Source organism: Gossypium hirsutum, chromosome A09, assembly GCF_007990345.1.
Source record: "Gossypium hirsutum isolate 1008001.06 chromosome A09, Gossypium_hirsutum_v2.1, whole genome shotgun sequence".
In the NCBI taxonomy this organism is placed as follows: Eukaryota; Viridiplantae; Streptophyta; class Magnoliopsida; order Malvales; family Malvaceae; genus Gossypium; species Gossypium hirsutum.
In genome coordinates, this window is record NC_053432.1 from 39,161,588 (window position 1) to 39,189,511 (window position 27,924).

Below are 27,924 nucleotides of genomic sequence, written 5' to 3' on the forward strand. Positions count from 1 at the left end.
CTTCCTCCATAATATAACCCATGTCCCCATGCAACAGATATATAATCATGGCATACATCATACAGAATCAGATCGTCATGCTTTTCAGTCAAAAGTAACCCTAGGGGTATAATGGTAATTTTTCACCTAGGGGTATAACAGTAATTTTCCATACATAGGGGTATTCAAGTAATTTAACTATTCTTAAGGTTTTCATGCATATCATAGCCATTTTTACATACGATCAGAAACACTTACCGCATTTTCTTACCGACTTGGGCCCGTTGGCCCATTATCCCGTTTTTGGCCCATTAAGCCCAAAAACATCGAAATGCACGGAATCGTGCACTCTACAGTCTTATCACTTTAATTTACCATATACATCAAACTATTAATCTCACGAGCATTCGTACACTCGCAAGTTCTCAAAATACTGGCTTTTCGGCTTTTGCCGATCTAGTCTATAAGAGTGTATTAGTTACACACCTGTTTGCGACGATATGCTGACGAGATCCACACACGAACTGCCTACAATTAGATTACTAACACGTTAATCTAACTATTCAAATACGAACTACGTATTAACCCCTTACAATATTCGGCCAATCACACCTGCAGATCAGAGTAAGCTTATAAGAAATTAATAAGCAACTCATTAACAAATTTGTCAATGTTTACCACATAATCATAATTTCACTGCAAGCTGTCTTCCTGAGAAATAGTCACTAAATCATTTATAACTAGAGATACGAAACTCCAAATCAAGTGCCGTTAATTTTCCCTAAAAATAGACTCATATATATTCTATACATAAAATTTTTAGAATTTTTGGTTTAGCCAATCAATACCAGATTTTTCTCAAAGTTTCGCATGTTTCACTGTTTGACTAATCTGACCACTCTTCATTACGAATCAAATTTCTCATTTTACAAAATTCAAAATATTTTCTCATTTATTTCATTTGAAACTAGACTCATTAAGCTTTAATTACATAATTTATTCAGCTTCTAATTCATCTCTCACAATTTATGGTGATTTTCCAAAGTCACGTTACTGCTACTGTCCCAAGCAGATTTATTACGAAATCACTCTTTCACACATAACTTGCATGCATGTTATTTAAACATGTACATCACCAATCAATCATCACATATCTATGATTTTACTTAAGTATAATCTCCATTTCATCATTTTAAAGCACAACATGTTAGCCGATTTTTCCCTTTAACATCTAAGGCACATGCATGCTCATTTGTTTGGCTCAACTTCACCTATCTTCCATTTTTCATCAAAAGAACATGAAACAACAACCATTTTCTTCATTTTAATTCATAACTAAATGCTCACAACACAACTAAAAACCAAAATATGCTTCAAGAGTTAAGGTAGAATCAAGAAGAACTCAGGAACATCAAGATAGAAGCAAACTACCATGAACTTACCTTCAATTTTCTTCCCCCAAGTGACCGAACATTCAAGAGCTTTCTCCTCTCCTTTCTCTTCTCTAACTTTAGGCTATGATGAACAAAGATGGAAAAAACTTTGTTCTTTTCACCCCTTTTTTTAATAAAATTTCATATTTCATCCATTTAATTCTTTAATACAAAAGACATGAAATTCCCATCATGGAACATTTACCTAACCCATTATCATGGAACATTTATCTAACCCATTATCATGAAACATTTACCTAACCCATTATCATGGAACATTTACCTAACCAATTTTCAATTTATCAATTTGTACCATAAATTATGGATATCAAGTGCACATTTTGTCTACAACAACATGATGGCTGGCCACTTCTTGTAAAATGGGAGGTTTGACATGCAAATCCTCCTATTTTGCACTACTATTTATTTGGCCACTACAAATTATCCTATAGCATTTTCAAACATTTTTACATAGGTCCTATTTTATAATTTCACTCACAAATGACAAAATCAAAGCATGAAATTTTGCCAACATTCACAGAATTCCCGAAAATTGGGGCGTTACATTCCTAATCAAAATCCATTCATATTAAACACATTGTCCCTTGTAAGGTTCTATGAGACCTTAAAACATGCTTAGAAGTGGTTCGGGACTAAACCGATAAGATTTGTAAACTTTGAAAGACTTAGAAAATTTTATTTGATTTTAGGGTCACATGCCCGTGTGAACAGGCCGTCTGCCTCACACGGTTATCAGACACGCTCGTGTCATAGGCCCTGTGAAAACAGGGCATATATATTGTCTTGTACCACTCGACCAAGGAGACACCCGTGTGCCAAGCAGTGTGAAATTTAAAGGGGTTACTGACTTGGATCACACGGCCGACCACACGCCCATGTGCCAGCCTGTGTGCCACACATGGCCAAAAGACACGCCCGTGTGTCTAGGCCGTGTCAAAACTGTAGGGTATACTGACTTAATTCAAAAGAGTACCCCAGGGGACACATGGTCGTTTATCATGATCGTGTGTTGCACACGGTTGAGAGACACACCCGTGTCTCTACCTGTGTGGACAAAAATAGGCCATTTGAAAAGCCAATTTGCCACCCTTCACTCATGTACACATAGTAACCAATTTGGAACCATTTCTATACACTTATAGGCGGTCAAAACATACCAATTCACACACATATCATACCATCTATCATCGACAATTTCAACTACTCAATTCCACATTCAAAACCTACCAAATCATTATGCCAAAATCATTACAACTTGCATAAGTTCCATATACATTAATTCATAATGTTATCATCTATTTCATATCATAAAACACATCATTTAACTATATCGACAACTAAGGCCAACATACCCAAAACAAGCCAATATATATAAGGCATTATGCACATCACTTACGCCAACTTAAATGACCAAATACATACCAACATTTTCAAACCAAAAGTAAGCCAAATCTCATGGCTTAAATCATAATTCAAAACATATCATCAATTCACTAGCCTATACATGTCATATATCAGATTTACAAGCATCCAAAAATACCAACAAATAGTCGATAGTGTCATGATGGTTCCCGATGATCCCCCGATATCTGAACTAGCTTTGATAATCTATAAGACATGGAAAGAACACACAAGTAAGCTTTAAAAGCTTAGTAAGCTCGTACTAAATATACTCAACATTTATAGTATACAAATTATCAATTTGAACTAATTCATATCTATATCATGATGACCATATCATGATGACCAAAAAAAATTTCTCATACTTACTCAAGTATTTATGAACAAATTCAGTACTTCTTCCATTTGAATTTCATGCATTATATGTACATACCTGTACAATTTCATACCAAGCTTATACCTTTTATGTGATACTGTCGAATACTTGATATCTCACTCACTAAGTGTCTTTCATAGCCGAAGCTATTGCAACCTCGCACACTAAGTGCTCTATATAGCCGAAACTATCTCGAAATGCACACTAAGTGTCAAACATAATCAATTTGTCGTTGTACGCAAAGTAGTCTCATATATGCAATTTATACAATATTAAAGCATTAAAAACATAATTATAACAATGTTTATCACATACGAACTTACCTCGTACTCGAAATTGGCAAATCGAATAAATTACTCAATAACCTTCAATTTTCCCCGATCTAAATTCTAATTCTTTCTTTCTTGATCTTAATCAAGCTTCCAAAGTGCCAAAATTACTAAAGCTCCAAACCTTATCTTTCTTTCTAATATTTGGTTGAAGAAATGGAAAAAGATGGACACCAATTTGTTTTGTTTTATTTTATTAACCTTTATTTCATTATTTACTAATATAACCTTAGTTATAAACATTAAAATTTCCATAATAGATGTCCATTAATGTCTATTAACCTTAAAAATGGTATAATATCATCATAAAGACCTCCAATTTAATGCCTCATAGCAAATAGACACTTTTAACAAGTGGAATGCAACTTTTGCATTTTACACGATTAAGTCTTTTTTTCTCAAATTGAGCTATTAAACGATAAAATTAGCTCACAAAATTTTCACACACATATAATCGCATGCTGTAAAGACCAAAAATAATATTAAAATAATTTCACGACCTCAGATTTGTGGTTCCGGAACCACTGTTTCGATTTAGCTAAAACCATGTTGTTACACCATTTTTTATTAAATGTCTTACAGATTCATGTCTTATTCGATTATGTCTCTTCTTACCATTGTAAGGTTGGCTCTTAGCAACGCAAATTTTAGCTTGTGGTTACATAATAGAGATATGAGAGGTGTCAATTTTTCCCATAAAAGAATCTCTACAAGTAGATTCCTAAGCCACTCAACCTCTTGCCCGGCTAAGTCTAAAGCTATAAATTCTAATTCTATCATGGAGTGAGTAATACATGTCTATTTATCAGACTTCCAAGAAATAGTCGCTCTACCCAAAGTAAAGACATACCCACTTGTAGAGTTAGTCCATCATTATCAGATCATTATCAGCTACCCAATTTGCGTCACAATATACCTTTACGACTACAGGGTATCCGAAAAATTCCAATTTCCAAGTTATAGTACCTTTAAAATATTTAAGCAAATAGTACCTTTAAAATATTTAAGCAAACACTTTAGAGCATTCCAATGCTCTTATTAGGATTATGGATATATCTACTTAGTCTACTGACTACATAATCAATATCAAACCAAATGAAGTTCATCAAGAACATGATGCTTTCAATAATGTTAGCCTACTCTGATTGAGAAACATTATTTCCTTTATTCTTTATCAGTTGTATGTTAAAATCAAAAGGAGTTTTCACAAGGATTACATCAAAGCTATTAAACTTCTTTAACACTTTCTCTATATAGTGAGATTGGTTTAAAACAAATCATTTTTTCTAATTTAGTAACCTTAACCCTTAAGATTACATCTACCTCTCCCAAATCAGTCATATCAAACTTGGTAGAGAGTAAATTTTTGGTTTCGTTAATGGCTTCCATATTAGTGCTGAAAATTAACATGTCATCCACATATAGACTTTTGATGACAATCAGAGCCAAACATCTTAGAATACATGCATGCATCTGCTTCATTAACAATAAAAACAAAACTAAGAATAGTTTTATGAAATTTCTCATACTATTGTTTTTTAGCTTGTTTGAGACTGTATAAAGATTTTTTGAGTCTGCAAACTTTATCTTCCATACCAGGTGCCACAAATCTTGGAGGCTGCTCTATATAGATCTTCTCGTCTAAATCACCGTTCAAGAAAGTTATCTTCACAGCCATTTGATGTACCAACAAATTGTGAATGGAAGCTTAAGCAAACAAAACAGGAATGTTTGAGATCTTAGTCACAAGAGAGTGTTTATCAAAATAATCTACCCCAAATTTCTGAGTGAACCATTTTACAACTAGTCTTACGTTATACCTCTGTATTCACCCATCTGGTCTAAGTTTCTTTCCAAAGACCCATTTATTTCTAATAGGTCTAAAACATCTAAGCAAGTCTACTAGTTCCCCAGTGTGATTAGACATAATAGACTCTAGCTCATTAATAATGACATATATCAAAAAATTAGCATCTACTGATTTTATAGGTTCATCATAAGTTTTTGAATCCTCATATATCAAAAATGCATGAGCAATAGAATCACTTATCAAGTTTAAATCACTAATCTTAGTTACAAAGGAAGTAAGAAAATCAAGTCTGAAACTAGTGGCAGCCATTTTTCTTTTACTCATCTTAGGTACAATATCATTATTATGAACATCTCTATTATTTGTACTAGAGGAAGGAATATGCTCATCTAATTATATATCAGTAATATGCTAGATTTCTTTAAAGGAAATACATTCTCAAAGAAAACAACATCTCTAGATTCACATATGGAATGATCATGCAAGGACATGAATCTATATGCAGTACTATCTAGAGCATACCCTACAAAAACAATATTAACAGTTTTAGATCCGATAGTGCCCTTTTTAAAAGCAGGCAAGCATACTTTTATTAGATCAGTATGAAATAACTCTAAAAGTTCAATCTTCCCATTAGTAAGAGTTTTTAAGGAAGGTTTAGCATGCTTGGCTTCAACACAAATCTTGAATTTATTAAAGTTACTATTATTTAGATTAGGGAGAAAATTCATTTTTATGAGCTTTTTTAGAGAACGAATATTCACATGGCCTAATATAACATACCACATATCAAAGGATTCAACAATATAAGCATAAGTGGTGGCTTTATTATTATTAAGTATAGTATCAATCATAAATAAACCTCCACTTAGGTATCTTTTCCCAACATAATATCCATTACGGGAAAGTACAGCTTTATCAAATTCAAAGACTAATTTTATGCCTGTCTTATTCAATAATCCACCATTAATTAAAATTTTACGTAAGGCAGGTATATAAAAAACATTATTCAATGCTAATGTTTTTCCAGAAGTAAATTTAAGAAAGATCTTTCCTTTACCAAGTACTTCTGTACTGGTAGAATTACACATGTAGACTTGTTCACCTTCAACTATACTTTCAAACTAGGTGAACATTTCTCTGTTGATGCAAAAATGTTTGGAAGCGTCTGTGTCTACAATCAATTTAGCATTGTTCTCAACCAGGTTCACTTCAGAAGCCACAACGGTCGTGACTGACATGTTTAAACAGTAGTGGAATTTTGTTTCTAAATTTTTGGAAATATACTACTACAAAATAAAATAGTTAGCATTGACAGAATATATAAATTGAGTGTCAATGTAACAGCTAGTTTTACAGTGGTTTTAAGACCAAAAATCCGACGAGTAAATTCGTATAATTAGAATTTAAATTATACGAGTCAATAATAATTTTATATTAAATTTTGATTTGATGACTTTTAATTAATTGAATTAATGATTAGTATAAGTGGTTGTCCCAGAAGTCAAGTGGTTTCAAAAAATAAGGTATAGGGACCCTGTTTCTATAAATCGAGCTCGTGATTATTTTTATTAAATATTTACAGAGAAATTATTTTGGTATGTGAAGGTTTGGTTCAGAAAATTTAATGTTTAGATAGTTAATTAAGGTAAAAGGATTAAATTGTAAAAGGGATAAAAGCAAATTTCTATAGATTTAAAATATTAAAGGGACCAAAATGGTGATTAAACCATGGTCAAAAAGTCCAAGCGGTGGTAGATGTCAAACATTCCACTAAACTTTGGGTTATTTATTCATTAGGTCATAATATTTTAAGGTTAAATTGAAATAAAGTTTAATTAATTAATAATTAAAAATAATTGAAGGACCAATTATGAAATTGGACCCTCCTTAAATGGCCAAACAATAGGAATGATGTGGAATTCTCTAGTTTTTTAGTTAATTAATATTATGTCCTTATTAATTAGTAATTAAAGAAAAATGACTAAATCGTAAAACTACAAAAGTGAATCGCTAATTGTTTAAAAAGGGTTAATGGAGAGGCTTTAAAGGGTAATTAGACCCTTGTACTTTATATTGGACAGTTAATGCCATTAATTTGGTGAATTATTAATGTTTTTTAATGATATAATAGTAATTTTGTAATTAAACATAATATAATTAAAACAAAAGTTAAATTTTGTTAGCATCTTCTTAATTCTTCTTCCAAAAAAAAACTGAAACTTCATTGCCAATGGGAGAAGCAATCTTGGGTCACTAGGGCCCTTGAATTGGGTAGGTAAATCTTGCTCGTTTTTAGTGATTTTTATGTTTCTGAGATCATATTAGCTTAGTCTAGCTAATCCGGGGACTAATTTGTAAAAATGTCAAAAGTTGTGGATTGTTCCATTGATGAGTTTGAGTTGTTCTTAAAGTTTTATGGTATAATATTAAGCTTGGTTACTAAATAGGACTATTTTGTAAAGTAGTTTTTGTTAATTTTAATGTTCAATGACTAAAATGTGAAAATAGTAAAAGTACAAGAACTTGATGCAAAACAATATCAAGCATGGACTGTAATGAAGTGGTTAATAGCTCAGCTAAGCTTGGATTTAATTGAAAATGGTTAAATTGCATGTTTTGGACTTAGGGACTAAATTGCATAAAAGTGAAATGTCAAGGGTAATTTTGTAAAAAAATCAAAAAGGACTTAATTGCATAAAATGGGTTAATTTTGTTGTTAGAATTAGTTAATTGAGTGAAACTCTTATTTTAGATCAAGAACGAGTGGAAAAAAACTAAGGGAAAGAGAAAAATTCAGAATGGACCCTTTATCTTTTTCATCGCTGCAGTTTAGTCAGGTAAGTTTGTTCAGTTTAATTTTAATACATTTTTAAACATATTATATGAACTAAATTGTATAATGTTGGGTTATATTTATGTATGTAATTGAAAATGGAAATAATGAATTGATATGACATCGATCACTAATTGAGATATTCTGAGCCGATGAATGTTTGGTTGTTGAACTAATGCTTGAATATGGAATATGAGATATTGAGATATTCACGTATTGTTCTGTGATGGAATGTTCTAAACCGATGAATGTAGGATAAAGTACGATTGGCATGCTAATAGGTTATTGTGCACGCGGTACGAGATTGATTTGAGTAGTGAAGGTGATTTCTGTATATTCTCTGTTCAATGGATATACCGAGGTCCTGCATTTGTTGCAGACTATCGTGTTATATTATAGTGTTATCTGGTGTGCTGGATGGTACTGGCTTTTATGAGCATTTGGTGTGTTGGATGGTTAACTGTGTACTCTATCCACTTATCATTCATTGAGCTATGTTTATTTATCTCTAAAAATTATTGAAATGTGGAATTGATTTGTACTATTGTACTGAGCATTACTCATCTGTTGTAAACTGTGATTGATAGGATTTCTGAGAATAACTTTATTGACAGGAACTCTGTTTAGTAATATCGTTATTTGATTTATTATGTTTATTCGGTAAGCTTTATCGTTTTAATCAACAAACTTAGTAAGCTATATGAAAGCTTACTTGTGTTATTATTTCGTTTCCTTGTAGATACTGTTTGGGGAAGTCGGAGAGCGAATCAACCTGAAAAATCACACTATCGAGGATCTTGGTAGATTTTGAATTCTAACTTAGATTATATGGCATGTAATGAAGGGATTTGAGTTTGTTTGGTAATAGTCCATAAGTACTCATGTTATATAGCTTGGTGTGCTTATTATGTTGTTTAGTTAAATGGCTATTGATATGTGCATACATGATGCAATATGCAAGTTGTGGTTGATTGGAAAAAGGAAAGTGTAAAGATTAACATTCAATATGTATGATATTTGTGTGATTGCTAATCACTAGGCTATATACTTGTAAATTGAGATTCTTTTTTAAATGATTGAATAACTAATGATTATATGCAAGCCTAATTCTAAGTTTAAGCATAAGTGGGTGAGCATGAAATGGTAAGTTGGTATGAGTTAGGTATGATATTTTTGGGTTTAAATGTAAGTCAATTTGAGTGTGTTGTGGCTTTTTTGTTGTGAATTGAGATTCTAGTTTAAATGATTGAAAAACTAATGGTTATATGCAAGCCTAATTCTAAGTTTAAGCATAAGTGGGTGAGCATGAAGTGGTAAGTTGGTATGAGTTAGGTATGGTATTTTTGGGTTTAAATGTAAGTCAATTTGAGTGTGTTGTGGCTTTTGCATTTTAAACTAAGATAATGAAATGTATGCATTTAAATTGTGGTATCAATGATGGCACATCATCTGGGCACATAAGTTGATCATTTTAGCATGCTTTGAGTGCTTTTGAATGTGTTTTGAGGGCTTATATGCATGTACTTTTGATGTTTAGGTACCTAAGCATTTGGATGTGAAATGAGCATGTTTTGGGTTATTTTTGGGCACACAAGGCCTAGGACACGTGCTGTCACACGGCCGTGTGGCACACAAGGGTAACCCACATTGCCGTGTGTCCTAAGCGTGTTAGGTGCAGGGTTCACACAGGCTGACACACAGCCATGTGACCTAAATCAATAAGGTACATGGGTGCGCACATGGGCGTGTGGGATAGCCATACGACCATGTTTGGAGCCACAAGATCTGGGCTTTGTCACATGGCCTGAACACGCGGCCGTGTGACCCCTATTTTGAAAATTTTCATTTTTGTCCCAAATCTTCTAGTTTGTTTCGAATTGGTTCTTGATTGTTCTTAAATTGTTTTTGAGGCCTTGAAGGTTTGATTTAATGTCTGTAAATATATGTTTTATTCCATCCTGAATTATATATGTATTTCTTAAATTAATTTGGTAATTGGTTGCTACTTGTTATGAAATGTTCCCAATTGTACGATAAAAGTCCGCAACCCTATTCTCGCGATGGAAACGAGTTATGGGTGTTACAATAAATAAACAAAATAATCATTGTGTCATGGAAGAACCACAGCCTTAGAAGCAAATCCACCCTAATCGGTATAATCGTGTAGTGGACGACGTCCCTCAAGGTTAACACAATACTTCAATATTTGTAAACCCAAATAAAGAAGGTGGAACACAATTGTTATTGCTCTTCTCAAAATTATTCGAAAAAGTAGACTGGAAACTAAAGCTGAAAACTTAGTCGGAAATTTAACTGGAAAAGTTTTCTGAACAGAAAACAGGCGAGCTAAGAGAAGCAAAGAAGAGATTGTTGTTTGCTTGTTGTTGTAAAAAATGAGAAGAATGGCATGCTATTTATATTGTTTCCTGAAAGAGCAAAATGATAAAATATTAGTGTCAATTTTCAAAAATAGTAGAATATTTTTCTCAACCAAAAATATTCTACAACAGTCAAAAGATTTTTTGTAATAAAAAAAATATTCTGAAAGCAAATATATATATTTATGATAAGAGGATCATAAATTTTATTAAAAAAGAAACGCGTGGGGTGCATGTCATAGACACATGTTGACACAAACACGAACACAAATCAAGTCAAGCAACAACACACGTGTTAGACCTTTAACCCCCAATTATTCAAAAAAAGTAAAAGACAAGACTATATTTAAATCCTCTTAAAAATATTTTCTCAAATAATATAGGATTATCCACGTTACATTACCAATATGTACTAAAACTTATATTCCTTCGATCATATGTATACTTAACATCGCGCCTTCGAACGTCTCAAAGTTAATATGACTGTATAATCTAATCTATTTTGCATCTTCTTTAGTTTATTTAATGTGAGCTACTAAAATTCATGAAATCTAATCAATTGTTTCTGTTGGCAGTGATATTTTCCTTCACCAGGACACTACTTTAATGCCACAAAACAAATAAGCTTGGAGTGCATTGAATTTTCTCAGTTCAAGATAGGCAGTTCAAGATTGCGCTAAATTTTAAATTTATTTTTTAAGTGAATCAAATATTAAAAAGAGGACTTAAAATTCTATTGAAATTTAATTTAAATTCGACTTGATTTATTATTAAATTTATTTATTCTTTCTTCATTGAATATTTCAAATCTCAAATTTAATTTTAAATTTTTTTGACCTACTACTTTTATATCATTCACAGCTTCATTGACATGATAGGAATTCTTTGAAATTTTTTTTCATTCTTCCCAACCATTGTTTTTCTGAAAAATCATCGTAATTGCCTACTAATAAATTTCACAAATACTAATGTATCATATTTTTTTACTAATATGTTAACATGAAATGCGACGCCTTGCCTTTAAAATTATTATATCAATAGTTAATAATTTTTTACTTCTAATTTTTTATACAACAAATCCCTCTAATTGTTAAATGTAATATATTAATATTTTCATAATTATTTTTAAAATGATGTACCTCTTAAAACATAAATACAGATTTAACTTAATATATTTAATAACAAATCTTTTTTAAAATGTTACTTTATATCAACGTTGAAACAATATTTTTAAATTAGATAAATTATCAGAATAATTAGTTTTGTTTACATCAACTTACATTTTAGTCACTTATATTTGAAATATTACGTTTTAGTCACTTACGTTATCATGTTATAACATTTTAGTTACTGAGTCATTAATTATCGTTAACGTTGTAACGGTAAGCTGTAGTGGCAGATTAAATCATCATTTCAAACAAAAATTTTAGGTTAATTTCTACAATCAGTTTCGTATTTTTTCGTTTTGAGCAATTTAATTTTTTCTTTTATGTTTTTTTAACTTTTCATTTTTTTTCATTCTTTCAACTTCTCTCTCTGTTTTCCTCACTTCTCTATATCTTTTAACATAGTTATTTTTTATGTTTTTCATTTGTTAAAACTAGTCCCCATACTTTTATTTTTTGAACAATTTAATTTTTTCGAGTGAGGCAAGCTTGTGGACTAGATTTAACAAATGAAAAATATAGAAAAAAAACTATGTTAAAAGAAATTAAAATGGAAGAAAACAAAGGGAGAAGCAAAATAGAATGGAATAAAAAAAAAGGAAAGTTAAAAGAACATAAAAGAAAAAAATTAAATTGCTCAAAATGAAAAAATATAGGGACCAATTGTAGAATTTAACATAAAATTTTCATTTGAAATGATGATTGATCATGCCATGTCAGCTTACCATTACACCGTTGACGACAATTAATAGTTCAGTGACTAAAATGTTACAACACAATAACGTAAGTGACTAAAACGTAACATTTCAAACATACATGAGTAAATGTAACATGAGGCAAATCAAAATAACTATTTTAATAGTTTATCCTTTTAAATTTTACTTGTCAAGGGAAGAAAGATTCTTGATTATATTTTTTGAAATATTCTACTGAAATTATTTGCATACATTTAATTTTTATATTATATTTTAAAATTAAGTGTATTTTTTAAGTTGTTTATATACTTAAATATTATTTCATCAATAATTTCAATTAATACATCATTATTTAATTGTAAAAATTTTATAAAATATACGAGCATAGAAAACCAGTCATATGTGTATTTTAAAAGCATTTATATTATTGGTTAAGCCTGTGATTGAGTTGGTATCACGAGTTAATCGGCCCCCAACTTGGTTAGGAAAATGAAAAAAATATCTTTTCGTATTTAAAATAATTTATATGAGTACTTTAGTCTTTTACTTGAAAATAAAAATAAAAATATACATATTTTAGGATTTAAACCTAGACCAATTACATAATTAAAACCTTTAATTTATCACCCAATCAAAACTCTATTTTAATTTTTTTTATCCATTTTAATTTTATCATACACTCTTTATCGAGCTCTTTATTAAGCTCTTTATTACCTCCATCGAGCTTTACTTGCTTGACCCTACACACCCATCTAAAGAATAGTGCAATGTAAATGACAACTACGAGAAATAACTTCTGATTACCTTCAAAATATTGACATGTTTATAATTTGAGCATTTTAAAGGTTTCCCTTTGGTATTTCCTGGCCTGTCTACTAAATATCAGTGAGTCAGTCATCAGCCATTCAAAAGATATGCCATTCTCAAGGATGTAGGTGCTTTTGGTTTTATAATATATATACATAGAGAGAGAGAGAGAGAGAAAGAGAGAGAGAGAGAGAGGTAAAAACAAATAAAGGTAAATGTAAAAATAGAGCAATCTCATCTCCTCAAATTGTTAAATCTGTTTTACACAGCCCTATATATCAACCAATCTTACAGTCTCACCACTCACAAGTATCACAACAGTATTTACTACTCAAAGACCTACCTATTTGATTGTCTTCTCTCTTTCAATTAAAAACAACTCTTGCTTATTCAACATTTACTTTAGCACTAGCTGCCTCCATCAGCCCATTCCGTATCTGCTCACCGATATCCCTAACATGACCAGGTCCATGGGGTATAAAAACAGTAGTGTTCTTGGAGGAGTTTCCGAGGTCTTTGATTGTATCAAAGTACTGTGTGATCATTATAAGATCCATCACTTCCTTGGCTGAGGTGCCTTCCACCTTGTGAGAGAAATTCAAAATGTTCTCCCTCAACCCATCCGTGATTGCCTGCCGCTGCCTGGCCACACCCACCCCACCCAAGTACTTGGCTTCGGCTTCTGCTTCTGCTCTTTTAACTTGGAGAATCTTCTCAGCTTCCCCTTTGTACACACTGGCAAGCTGAAGTCTTTGAGCTGTAAAATAAAATCATAGCCAAGTTATGCATTTCTTCAAATTTCAGACAAATGGATCTCAGGAGTCCAAGAGTATTAGACTCGAGTTTGCATGGTCTTTGAGCTGTAAAACAAAATCATAGCCAAGTTATGCGTTTCTTCAAATTTCAGATAAATGGATCTAAAGAGTCCAAGAGTATTAGACTCGAGATTGAATGGTCACTGAATTTCATTGCATCGTTTAATAGCTTAATTAGTGCCAAGAAGACAGACGTGATTCTTACAGAAGCTGGAGTTTAGGTAGTACTTTCACAACTTTAACAAAATTTTATATGCTTGTATCAGAAAGAGAGAACTAAAACAGATAGCTCAATAAAAGTGGGAACATCTTTAATTGGTACATGTCATTACCTGCATTTATCTCATTCATTGCTTTGCGTACAGAAGAATCAGGAATGATGTCAACCATCAGAATATGCTCAATGCTATATCCATATTCTCCCATAACCTGATACATAATTTCAGATTCAATATAATATATGATATGAATAGCCTCATAAAAGGTAGAGAAGAAGCACATAGATTGAGAAAAGGAAACCCAAATTTAGATGCATGCATAACCACTCTAGCGCAATTAGATAGAAAATGGTCATAATTTATCATGTATCATTAAAAAAGAATTGCTACATTACAAGAAAATGAAAATGGCTGTTCCTCATGCATTCATATTCTGGTAAAATGCAGGCCAAACAAGAAGACCACAAAATAGTCCTAATCTCTCCTTTATTGCAAAGGAGAGCTAGTCCATTGCTTCACTTACCATCTACTATTGGGCACATCAAACTGAAAGCAACAAGTACAAGACTGACAGTAAAAGTAACATGGAGGCCCCTATACTAGGGGCTAGATTGCATTTTGCCTCCTCTACTAAAAAATGGGCAAATTAGTAATGGGCAAATTAGTCTCTATACGTTAAATCAAAGAGGCAAATTGATCCTTTTTTATGAAAATTTCATTCATTTATACTGGTAAAAATTAGCATAACTGATGGAATAACCAAAAAGTGACACATGATGTGCCATGTGTAGGACCATTTTTGAACCGTAGAACTGGATGAAATTTTTTACAGAAAGATCAGTTTGCTTTTTTATCTAATATATGTGGACTAATTTGCTCAAAATGCATGACTCTTAGTACAAGGACATCTATCGTACTTTTTTCGAGAGTGACATATCAAAGTCTACTTAGGTTTACCAGCTCATCAGTTTCTACAACCAAAATTTATCTATACATATACATGCCTATATAATCATTGGTCTTCTTCGGTCCACCCGTTAAACAGTTTTTACAACCAACTATATATGTATGTGAGTGTATATATACATGTAAGCCTTATGCGCTTAATTTAAGCACTCTTGAGTAGTTTGGTGCATAAGGATAACTGGTATAGCAAATGAATGAACTATACTACCTTCTCAATTTCCTCAAGCACTGCTTTAGCAACCTCACCCTTTTGTTCAAAGAGTTCATCCAAATCCATCCTTGGAACTATAGCTCGAACCACTACCACCAACAAGGGAAAAGAATGAGACGAAATGCGATGCATAAATGGTTTTAGTTTACCAAAAAAGGAGCATAATATTATGGCTGATACGCATAAAGAAAGCCAAAGAAAATGACCATCAAACACAAAAGCCTGGATCTGTTCTTTGGGATTTTGCAGCTCATAGAATGCATCATCAGCATGTCGTTTCATCACTCGGTATTGAATGGAGCAAACCAATTGAACAAAAACATTGTCCTACAAAATGTAACATTCTCGTATTCATACTCATTGATCTTCAGCTAGTAAAGCAACAATATCAATGTAAATCTTGTTCAATATTGGGCGATTTCCCAGCAAAACAAGCACACACAAAAAAAAATGATAAAATTCATATGATGAATTGATTAGAAATAGAGAAGCTAGGCATATTGATGGAAGGGGTTAAAACGGGACTTGACCTTGGTTTTGGTCTCGATGCGAACATCGAGAGAAGAGATTCGGGTAGAAAGGACGCCGGCGAGCCATTGACCAGCGCAGGGGTTAAATAAGTGAAGGCCAGGCTCCGCTAACTTCTCGAAACGACCCCACCTCTCCACCACGCCTATACTGGCCTGATCGACGCACGCAAAGAATATGCAAGACGTATTCCCCATTTTTTTTTCTCAATCGATAATAAACAAAACGGATGAAACAAAAAAGAAAGAACTAAAATCAAATGAAAGGAGGTGGAACTCTTTGGTTCTTGATTACGAGTTAATACGGTGATAAGTAGGAGATTCGGTGTGGACGGACTACGATAAGGATTTGGACTCTCGACTTCTCGCGTCGCCTCCTTCGTGGTGATTTTTTTATTTTGAGAAAAAAGTTGGTTTTAATTGGATTTGGATAGCATCCAGGGTTGCTTCTTGACGTAGGGGATTATTACCTTTGCTTGACCCATTGCATTTTGAAGTGCAGAAAAAACAAATAAAAATCAAGTATATTTACTAAAACGCTCCATAATATGGAATGGTTATTATCTTCTGTTTTCGTACTCTGAAGATATCATACCAGAATATCTCACCAGACTCTGATCAAACAAGTAAATTTCACATGACTTTACCCAAAGTATCCCAGCAAACACAAAGAGCCATCATAAAGCTAGGGAGATGAAAATAAAATTAAGGGTTTACAAAGTTACATCACTTGTGCCAATGAAAGCACAAAAATCCAAAACTTAAAAAGCTTGACATGAAAATCCAGTTGAAACCGAGTCTACACGCCCAGATCTTGAACCACTGCTTCCATGGATGGTCTTTCTACAGGACACTCGTGAGTGCAATGCCAAGCAATTCTTGCAAGTTTAGCTGCTTCACATTCCAAGTACCTACCATGTAGGTTTGGGTCTATAAAATCTTGGATTCTACAACATTCACCTCCAACTCGTACCAAGCTAGTCACATTTCGTTTCCCACAAAGGACTTGAAAAACCACGACCCCAAATGCATAAACATCACTCTTCTCGGTAAACCAGCCTGTACTAGTGTATTCAGGAGCTAAGTAACCCATAGCAGCACTGCCCTTGAGTGCTGCAAACACGATATCATTGGTAAGGAGGTTGTGCAAGCCCGAATCCGAGAGCAAAGGATTGAACTGATCATCGATGAGCACTTTTTGAGCTGAAATGTTTTGGTGAACGAGGGCAGGTTTGTTTACTTCGTTACGATGCAAATATGCTATACCTTTGGCTATGCCTTTAACAATGGAAACTCTTGTGGACCATTCCAAGACCTGTCCATTACCATCCTTGACATCAAGACAGCTTAGTAAATTCCCATTAGGGACAAAATCATATATGAGAAAGCACTCTCCCCGGGCCTTTGAACAACAGAACCCTCTCAATCCCACTAAATTTTCATGCTTCAATGAAGCCAAAACATTCAGTCCCTTCAAGAACTCAGCGTCATCTGATTTGCAACTAGTTTTGCCGATGCTTTTAATCGCAATAGCTGATCCATCCCTTAGAAACCCTCTATAAGTTGCGGAAAAGTTACTCTTCCCCAATAAATTTAACTCCGAAAAGTACTGAGTAGCTGTCTCCACCTCTTCTAAGTTGAACCTAAAGCTCTCAGCAAAGCCATTGTAGTTCCTGCCATCAGCCAAAGGATCCCAACCATTAGCATACTCAAGGCTAATGAGTGGAGATCCGTTCTTCCTACTAAACTCCTTGGTTTGATCGGTGCTAAGGCGGTTTTCAGGAACTTCAGATAAGCTACTAAGCTTCTGTTGCTGGCGATGATATTGCATGAATGTGACGAGTCCTATAACTGATAATGCAACTATGACAACAATCAGGGCAACAAGAATAGGACCCCTTTGAGACTTTGATGGCTTCGAGCAGGGTTTTTGCTCACAAGGTAACTGAAGATTTGCCGTCTCCGGTATTTCTCTAGTAACACCAGCTGCCTCTGAACCATACACCTCAGGTTTGCTTGGATTAATATGATCAGAATCATTACAAACTTTCAATGATGCAAAACCAGACCCACATAGACCCGGATTATTTTGAAACAAGAATCCATCATTCAGCCTCTTAAGAGCTACATCAAACCAAGAAGGGAAAAAAATCAAATGAAGTTCATTATTATTTTTCCATAAAGCCAAGCAGAATATAGTTATATATATATATACATAAAAGATGTACCAAGAGGGACATTGCCAGAAAGTGAATTGTTCCGAATGTCTAGAACTTGAAGCAAAGGTGCATCAGCTAGTTTCGTAGGGATAGAACCAAAGAAACTATTGAAACTCAAATCAAGCCTTATTAATGTACCCAAATCCCCTAAACTTGCAGGGATTGCACCAGTAAGTTGATTGGACTGCAAGGCAAGTACATTAAGCTTCTTTAAAGATCCCACTTGTGTTGGTATGCTTCCTGTGAGTTGGTTATAACAGAGCTGCAACACTACACAGTATATTTGCAAAAGAAGGAAAAGGGAAAAAAAAAACCCAGTTAAGTGATTTTTGCTTTAAAACATAAAGACCCAAAATGGAAAATTTTCTCATAATCCAAACACAGCAAGATTTTGAAAAAAACCAATGGTAAATAGAAGAGAAAATTCAAATACAAGACCACTAACCCTTCAAGCTACCCAGTTCACCAATCTGAGGAGGAATCTGACCAGAGAGATTATTCATGTTGAGATATAAATCAGTGAGTAGAGTCAAGTTTGCTATTTCTTTAGGTATCACCCCATACAAAGAGTTGTAATGCAAGTAAAGCCCTGTCAAGTGTTTAAGCTCAGCAATAGCCCGTGAGAGTTTGCCAGACAATCCTTTCCCTTGCAAAGAAATGTTGGCTATTTGGCCTTTCTCGTTACAGCATAAGCCTTCAAATGAACCATCACAAGGGTCACCATTAAAGGTCCATGAAGAGAGATACTTGTTCTCTGGGTCTAAACCAGCTTTGATTTCCATAAGTGCTTTGAGTTCAGTATTTGCACTGAAACAACACTGGGTTGTGAAGAGAATGAGGAAAAAGCTGAGAGGTGGTCTGAAATCCATTGCTTTTGGTCTAAAAAAAAAACAGAAGAATGCTTCTGAATCTTCTTTTCCCTTTTTTTTTCCCTCAGTTCTCAAGTGAAGAAGAGACAAAGATGTAGAGATGTGTCCATATATGCTTTGATTGCTTTTCTAAATATTTGACAATTTAAAAACGCTTTGTACGATCTCAAAATAATTAAAATAATAAATAAAAGTAACATGGTTTTAAATATTAAATAATAATATAAATACAGAAACTTTAATATGAATTAAAAAGAATGTGAGCCGTTGGATTTAATGAAGAGGAGGAAGAGACTTTGGTTGATCCTCAGACATTCTCCTAGTAAAGATATTTTCCCAAAAGGGGTAGCACCAATCTTTTGCTCTATAACAACGCTAATAATATTGTATCTTTATCCATAACATTTTCATAACCAGGTACCACTAAAACTATTAATTTTCAGTTCAATTGTTCGGGTCAATTTTACTAAATAATTATTAGAAAATTATAATAAATAAATATCTATAAGATATAAGTAAAAATTTGAATTTACAAAAAATTATTCAAGCTTACTATTTTGATAAAAGAATCCGAATCTACCCACCGACTTATTTATTAAACGATTTTTAAAAAAAAAACATCAACTTTATCTTTTATTAATTAATTATTATTCTATTTATTTTTATCTTAAATATTTATATAAAAATTTTAATTAAAAATATAAAGATCTAATTAGTTATAAAAAATATTTTAATTATTACAAAATTAAGTTATAAATTGTATTATATTATAATATATTGATCTGCTAAACATAATGTTTTTGTAAATTAATAATTATAAAACATGATCAAATTAATAGCCAAGATATGTTTAAACATGTACCGGAATAAATCTATACATCCACAAATGGTGAAACATAACCTATAATAAATATTAGATCGAGAACCCTTATATAGTTGCACAAATTGATATTTGAATTTAAGATATTAAAATTTCTATGGTATTAACCTTGCAATAAACTAACACCTCATTATCTATAAGTTTATTTTTAAACTATCGATAATTTTTTTATCTTTTCTTTTATTATTTATTATTTTAATAAATTTTATGTAAACACATGTTAATTTTTTTGTGAAAAATAAAATAAAATAAAATAAAGAACACACAGATTCTAAGTGGAAACCTTTTCGAGAAAAACACCACTAGCAAAGGAGAAGAAAATTCACTATGTCGAATTCGAATAATTACAAGAGGAATAGACTATGTCTATTTATAAGCTTGTAAAGCCATATTTTAGTAAGACTGCAACACATTATTCTAATCATATAAAATAGATGGAGTTTAATAAGGTTTTTTCTAAAATAAAATAAAAGAAGTGTAGTTCTATATGAATTTTACTTTTATTTTATTTTATTACTGTATTTTATTTAAATAAGGATTCGGGTCATTTTATTCTAACATTTTTAAAATTTAATTTAATTATAATATAAAATTTTAGATGATTTTTTTTTCTTTTAATTTTTAAGTTTTAAGTTTTAATTAGTTTCTTTTTAATCCTACCCTTCTAAATTACATAACTAATTAATTTTATAAAAAAATAATTTAATAACTTCATCTGTAGGTTAATATATAATTGGATTAAATATAAATTTTAAAATTTTTATTTCAATTAAATTCAAATATTGTTTCATGAAAGAAGATAAATATATTTAAACTTATCACTTGAATATATAATTAAATTTTATTATTTTGTAATTAAAAAGAGAAATAAATAAATTAAATAGAAAATAAATAATAATTTAAAATTTGCTTAGTCGATAAATATCTTGGGAGATTTATAAGATATTTTCCAAACATACAAGGTAAGTGGGCATTCTTGAAACTAGACCTATTTATGGATTGAGTCATTCGGCCCGACCCGAAGGCCCGCCCGAAATGTGGGAGGGTTTGGGCAAAAATATAAGTTCGAAAAATGGGCTTGAACAAAAAATAAGACCAGTTTAAAAAAGGGGTCAGACCTTAGGTAAGACATTTTTGTCCAGTTCGGCCCGAATTCATTAAAGGACAAAAAAAATTACTTTTTTTTGTTATATTTTAATGTTATTTCTTATTGTTTTCTTCCCATTTTTCTACCATATTATTATTATGTTGCTACTATTTTATTGTTATTGTTTAGATATTGTATAAAACTTGTTTTATTGTTAATTTTGTTATTATTTTAAAGGTATTTGTTAATTTTTTTTATTATTTTAGAGGCATTTACTTGTTAAGTTGTATTTATCCTAGTGTTATTTAAGTATACATATTTTTTAAAATTTATTTTCAATTTTTTGGAAAATATTTATTTTGATGTTTTTAGTATTTTTAATGTATTATATATATTTAAAAATTATATAAAAATTAATACGGGCGGCCGGGCTGGGGTTTTAGTATTTTTTATTTGAGCTGGGCTTGAGAAAAAAATTAGGCCCATTTTTTTGGTAGAGCCGGGGCATAGCAAACGAGCCTAAATTTTTAGTTGGGCTTGGCCCAAACCCAGCCAACCCGACCCAAAAACACCTCAACTTGAAACCATAGACGATAAGTGTATTTTACACTAAACTTGAGAGGTAAGTGTCTTTTACCGAATAAATTATCTAATTTTTACTTGGAATTAAAATTTTCAAATATTATAAATGTCTTGGAGCTATAAATTAATAACTCAAATATTATAAAAGTTTTTGAACTATTTTATTTTCTTAAAAATATTTTCTAACTCATACCTCCTCCCCAACCCTTAAATACGAGGATAAACATGTTTCAACGCGTTTGAACCCAAGTCATCCTATACTAGCAATAATTTTATTTTAATATAAATTAAAGTATTTTTTTATTGGGTGACTGTTAGTATTTGAAAAACCATGTTAGTTTACTATGAATATCACTTGACGATTTGATGGCGAGTTCAAACACAAAATTGAACAAACAATCGAACAAAAATAAAAATAGCAAAAGTAGAGAGAGATGTGCACACAGTTGTTTGTTTACTTAGTTCAGACACAATCCTGCTCTGTAAAGCCTTACTTAGTGAATGGTATCTTATTTCTCAATTGATCTAACCATCTATTGGTGTCAGTCCAACTACCCTTCAATAAAATGTATATGAAGCCTTAATAGGTAGTCCCAACTAGTTACAGCCACTCACCCAAACCTCACTTACAAAAGCTTAGTTCACTTACAATTAATGACTAAGATTGAGTGCAAAAACAAAGAGAACAATTAACCAAAATAGATGTTTGTCTGGTTTTCTATTTGAATAAATGGCTGAACAAACATAGTGAAGGCCGTATAATTATTTAATTCCTTATCCGAGTTTGAGTACTCACTCTCATCTTCTTTATCACTCAAATGTAACCACAAGAGACTTTTGTTTCTTTTTGGTGTTAGCACATCCAGATTGAATGTGATCATATCCTTGCATTGGAAACATTGAATCTCCTTTTTGTTTAACACATTGTCTTCTTTTTGTTGAAATTTTCTCTTTGAGCTGTTGGCATTGTTTTCTCTTGGTAATTTCTTTTTTGAAAAACTCTTTAAAGCTTTATTAAAGTTCTTGGATAGTAGAGCAATTTGTTCTCTAATTTAATTGATAGCTTCATATGTTTGCTTCTCTGTTTGAACACGAAATTGAAAAACGAAAGCAACATTCTTTTACACCTTTTACCTTGTCATGCTTCTCTTCATCAAGATTCAATTCAAAGGTCCTGAGTGAACCAATCAACTCATCTAACCTAAGGGTGGTGATATCATTGGCTTCTTCAATTACAGTAACTTTAATAACAATTCGTTCTGAAAGAGAATGGAGAACTTTCCTGACAAGTTTCACTTTAGAAAAATGTTCATCCAAACAAAAAACTTCATCATATATGTCACACAGCCTTATATAAAAATCAGAAATAGTTTCATCTTCATCCATTTTCAAACTCACAAACTCGATGGTCAAAATTTGGAGTTTTGGCATCCTGACAAAAACATTCCCTTCATGTTGATTTTGTAAGATGGTCCATGCCTCCTTAGCAATTTCACATGTTGAGATCATCTTGAATTGTTCCATGTCAACTCCATTAAAAATCGCATAGAGAGCTTTTGAGCTTACTTGAGCTACCTTCTTTTTTTCAAGAATATATTGACTCTTTTGTTTTAGCTTGGTTACTCCATCTGTTCCTATTACCTGGGGCTTTCTCTATCCTTCCTTGACTGCTTCTTAAGCTAATTCATCAACTGACATAATGAAAGCTTTCACTCGGGCTTTCCAATAACCATAGTTTGAGGAGCCAACTAAAAGAGGTGCTCGAGTGGTAGAGCTTCCTTCTCTTATAGTTTCCATGATAGCAAAAAGTATTTAGGATCGTCTCCAAATAACTTTTTAAGCCTGTTTGATACCACTTGAAAAACCACGTTAGTTTGTTGCAAATATCACTTGATTGTTCGATAGCAAGTTTAGACACAAAAATTGAACAAATAATAAAAAAATTAAAAAAAAAGTAGAGAGAGATTTGCACACAATCGCTTGTTTACGTAGTTTAGAAATAATCCTACTCTACCAAGCCTTGCTCAGTGGATGGTCTCTTGTTCCTCAATTGATCCAACCACCTATTGGTGTAAGCCTAAATTATCCTTCTACAAGATGTATTTGCAGCCTTAATAGCTAGTCCTAACTAGTTACAACTACTTACCCAAATCTTACTTACAAAGGTTTAATTCACTCATAATTAATGCCTAAGATTGCATGTGAAAACAAAAAGAACAATTAGCCAAAATAGCAATTCCCAGCTCCCTACCCAATAAAAAAACAAGTACCTTGAATGTACAAAATGATGCTTATTTATAGGCATCCTAGATAGTAACGATAAATGCCTTCAGATAAACTTAATTGTGTACTTCATAATCAATCAATAGAGTCCTAAGTCAATAAAAAAAATCATTCCTTGAAAATAGTCATTGATTGATGATGTCTTCAAGATATAAAAGTTCTTTGTTTAATCCAAGTCGAATTCTACTTCAAACTCTTTACACACTGCTCCTCTTGATAATTTCGTTTTTTAGATCAGGAATGGTGTATTTCATGAGGACCATTTGTTTTAAAAGCAAGGCCTATGTCAAAAAGGCCAACATATAAAAATACCTAGGTTGTGTTATATTGTGACTGATTAAGTCTATGACCGATCAAGTTACTAGACAAACATTGTTGGAAAACCGTGGTCCTAATAGTATTCAATTCAATTAAGTTAAACCAAGTTAAAAAAAATATATATTATTCAAGTTGAGGAGACTTATTCATTAATCAAAAATAAAAATTTGAAATTTACGAAATTAAAAAGAAAACACTTTCGTTTAACATATAAATAAAAATTAAGGTTAAACGGATTAGATGATAAATCTAATGTTTCAAAGGCAACAACCTCTAAACTTAGCAATAAGAGTATTATGTTATACGCATGAGAGCTTAGATTCGAACTTGAGCAATTTCATCTCAATTATAAAAAAAAATTAATATTTCAAAATTAGTATTTACGAATCTTTTAAGTTATAAAAATATTAGCACATTGAACCACAAATATCATATGATTTTTTTAAAACAATTCATGTGACACCCCGAACCCGAGACCGTCGCCGGAGTCGAACACGAGGTGTTAACAGACTTCAAACCACTTATTAAAAATTTTTCCAGACAAGCTGCCAATCTGCGTACTAGTCACTTTAAAAATCATATCTTGAGCTCTGGGACTCGAAATCCAGTTCTGTGAATTTTCCCTGAAACTAGACTCATATGCCCATCTACATATTTTTTTCTAGAATTTTTGGTTAGGCCAATTAGTACAGTTTATTAGTCAAAGTCTCCCATGTTACTGGGGTCGACTATACTGACCTTTGTGCATTACGACCTGGATATCTCCCTGTACAGAGCTTCAATACTGATGCCGTTTATTTCTATAGAAACTAGACTCAAATAGGAATCTATACATATATGGCATGGCTCCTAATTATCTCTGGTTAATTCATAATAAATTTACAAAGTCGGAACAGGGAACCCAGAAACTGTTCTGGCCCTGTCTCGCGAGAACCTGAATATCTCTTAACATACTGTCCATATGATTGTTTCGTTACTTCTATATGAAAATAGACTCATCGAGCTTCGATTACATAATTTATCCACTATTTAATTCCATTCCTACTAATTGTTGTAATTTTTCAATCCCACGTCACTGCTGCTGCCAGCATCTGTTACTGAAGCAACTATGTCCATTTAGTGATTTCTTATTGATCTAACTAGTAATTCATCATACATATCACAAAATTATAATCATGACTAGCCATACCAAAGGCTAATCATTGTCAAACATCCCCCCCCTTACTACACTTTTGCCATAACATAAATTTTAACACCAAAAATAATCAACCATGACATAAAGATCGTATTACCAAGACTTACGACCTAATGTTATAAAACCAAATCCAACCGAACATTTATGCCATTTTCGCATGGCTAAAAGTTTACATACCAAAGTTCAAACATAACATAATAGCCTATACATGCCGAAATGTTCTCCTAGACCAACTAAGAAGAAAGTACCAAAGGTTGCTAGCCGGTGTGATGACTTCGACGACGGCACGATCACGCAAAAAGAGACGAGTCCAAGAAACCTAGAATAGGTGACAAGCAAACACCGAATGAGTATATAACTCAGTAAGCCATAAGCATTCCACAACCATCCATTAATAAAATTATCACAACAGGAAACAATGAAATGAGGTTAAGTACTCCATCCATACCAAACTATACCATAGTTCCTTAAACCCTATGGTTCAATCTCATACCAAGTCCTACATTGGCCTTTCATACATCATTTTATTTTCGTTATAATCATACAATTAAACGAACTTTCACCTATTCCACAATGAACCTTATGTACGTGACTTCAACTATAATCGTCACATAGGTTCAAAACTTACCAAGCTCAACTCCAAATATAAACATAGCGCCTATTAGCCATGAACTCAAGGTAATTACCTTTTCCGCTGTCCAAAATTGACTCGGTAAAGCCGCACCCTTCGTGTAAATAATTTATGGAAAATATATATTGGGTTGCACACATAATGTTTAGTAATCACCCACGCACACTCAGTGCCATGCACTTTAAACTCACACACTTAGTACCATGCATTTCAAGTTCGCACACTTACCTTTTTCCGCTGTCCAAAATCGACTCGGTAAAGTCGCACCCTTAATGTAAATAATTTATAGAAAATATATATTGGGTTCGCACACATAGTGCTTAATAATCAACCGCGCACACTTAGTGCCATGTACTGTAAACTTGCACACTTAGTGCTGTACAATTTAAACCCGCACACTTAGTGCCAATCTCATGATCATAAATGTTTACACCCGCACACTTAGTGCCTAAACCAACAACTCAATTCATCTCACCTCTTTTCTTTTTATTCAATACTTTCATCACCCCATGCATACATGTATAAATATATATATTTATCGTTCCATTCAGCATCATTACATAGACGTTATAACCATTTAAATTGATACAAAATATATGCTTAATGACTTACCTTAGGTCGGATGAAGTGATTCCCAATCAACTACTCAATATTCTTTGCTTTGCCTTTGCTTGATTCCCCTCCTTTGGATTCTTGAGCTTGATTAAATAAATAAGTTTAGTAATTTAATTTACCTTGCAAGATACCTATATATATATAAATTTAATAATTCCATTTTTTTTACAATCATCCTTGTTCAAGACATCCAAGTCTCAACTAATGTTCATATTATATCTCAAAGCCAAATGTATTATCCCTTCCAAAATAATATTATGCCAAATATGATTACATTCAAATATACATAATTATGAATCAAACTCAACTTTGTAAACCAACCTCCTCATTTGGTCGATTGTATAGAATCAAAGAAATTTCACCAATGTGCATACTATATAGCCGAATATGCAAGATCAATCTAACATCACCTATGTACTTAATTTTAAATGCCGAATATACAATTTCGATGCAATATCATTTTTTTTTCATTTCATTTGAGCACATAGTTCCTCCACATAATAATTTGGCCGAATGTTTCTACTACCAAAAACTTCACATCTATCCATAATATCATACCAAGGTTCATATATCTATTAGCTATTTCATTACTCATCTTTCTAATATTCCATTCCAAAGCATCAAACACTATCCTCTTAACATCTAACGATCACATCCGAATGCCCATTTTTTTTTCACCAAATAGAGAAATCACCCTATGGGTTATAATATGGATTTGTCTATTAACTAAATTTAACAAAATTTAATGAAAAATAACATGCAATCTTACCTTGATTAATCCCTTAAGTTGACCGAATGCTTTTTAACCATTTTTCTTTCCTTCTTCCTTTATGTTCGGTTTTGCAAGGAGAAGATGACACTCTCCCACCTTCCATTTCTTATTAATTTATGTTTCTATTTAGATTATTTTATCATTTACCATTATAAAATTGTATTTAACTTGACTTAATGGAGGACCATCATCACATGGCCGGCCACTTCATGAATTAAGGGCATTTTGACATGCAAATCCATACTTTCTCACCTTGTTATTATTTAATCCTTTCAATTTATCTATCATCTTTTCTAAATTTCTCAACTAAGTCCTTTCATGAAAATCCACATTCCTAAGGCTAATTTTAAACCTTTATTATTTCCACACATACACACCACATTTAATATATGCAATTAAAATTAAAATAAATTTTCTTGTAACTCGGTTTTGTGGTCCCGAAACCACTTCCCGACTAGGGTCAATTTTGGGCTGTCACAACTCTCCCCCACTCAAGAAATTTTCG

General features: G+C 32.3%; 2 protein-coding genes and 1 long non-coding RNA gene across 3 annotated transcripts; all 3 read right to left on the reverse strand.

Moving 5' to 3' along the window:
* Positions 1 to 13,443: 13,443 nt before the first annotated feature.
* On the reverse strand, positions 13,444 to 16,483 carry LOC107888760 (protein PPLZ12). Its single transcript, XM_016812957.2, has 5 exons — positions 15,972 to 16,483; positions 15,648 to 15,768; positions 15,439 to 15,530; positions 14,379 to 14,475; positions 13,444 to 13,988 (listed from the first exon to the last, which is right to left on the reverse strand). The coding sequence occupies exons 1-5, from the start codon at positions 16,164 to 16,166 to the stop codon at positions 13,618 to 13,620; spliced, it is 876 nt and encodes a 291-aa protein (XP_016668446.1). The 5' UTR covers positions 16,167 to 16,483; the 3' UTR covers positions 13,444 to 13,617.
* A 12-nt stretch (positions 16,484 to 16,495) lies between these two features.
* Positions 16,496 to 19,209, reverse strand: LOC107888759 (LRR receptor kinase SERK2). Its single transcript, XM_016812956.2, has 3 exons — positions 18,633 to 19,209; positions 18,197 to 18,457; positions 16,496 to 18,092 (listed from the first exon to the last, which is right to left on the reverse strand). The coding sequence occupies exons 1-3, from the start codon at positions 19,054 to 19,056 to the stop codon at positions 16,768 to 16,770; spliced, it is 2,010 nt and encodes a 669-aa protein (XP_016668445.1). The 5' UTR covers positions 19,057 to 19,209; the 3' UTR covers positions 16,496 to 16,767.
* Positions 19,210 to 25,674: 6,465 nt separating this feature from the next.
* On the reverse strand, positions 25,675 to 27,718 carry LOC121206652 (uncharacterized). The gene is made up of 3 exons (XR_005901761.1): positions 27,417 to 27,718; positions 26,645 to 26,730; positions 25,675 to 25,720 (listed from the first exon to the last, which is right to left on the reverse strand). It is a non-coding gene; the product is annotated as an uncharacterized lncRNA (long non-coding RNA).
* Positions 27,719 to 27,924: the final 206 nt, after the last annotated feature.

Coding starts and splice junctions, on each gene's coding strand:
- LOC107888760 (XM_016812957.2), bottom strand. CDS start 16,166: ATGGGGAATACGTCTTGCATATTCTTTGCGTGCGTCGATCAGGCCAGT. Junction 15,769..15,971: donor GCATCGAGACCAAAACCAAG/GTCAAGTCCCGT, acceptor TACATTTTGTAG/GACAATGTTTTTGTTCAATT. Junction 15,531..15,647: donor CCAGGCTTTTGTGTTTGATG/GTCATTTTCTTT, acceptor TGTTGGTGGTAG/TGGTTCGAGCTATAGTTCCA.
- LOC107888759 (XM_016812956.2), bottom strand. CDS start 19,056: ATGGATTTCAGACCACCTCTCAGCTTTTTCCTCATTCTCTTCACAACC. Junction 18,458..18,632: donor TGAACTGGGTAGCTTGAAGG/GTTAGTGGTCTT, acceptor TATACTGTGTAG/TGTTGCAGCTCTGTTATAAC. Junction 18,093..18,196: donor TTCTGGCAATGTCCCTCTTG/GTACATCTTTTA, acceptor GGTTTGATGTAG/CTCTTAAGAGGCTGAATGAT.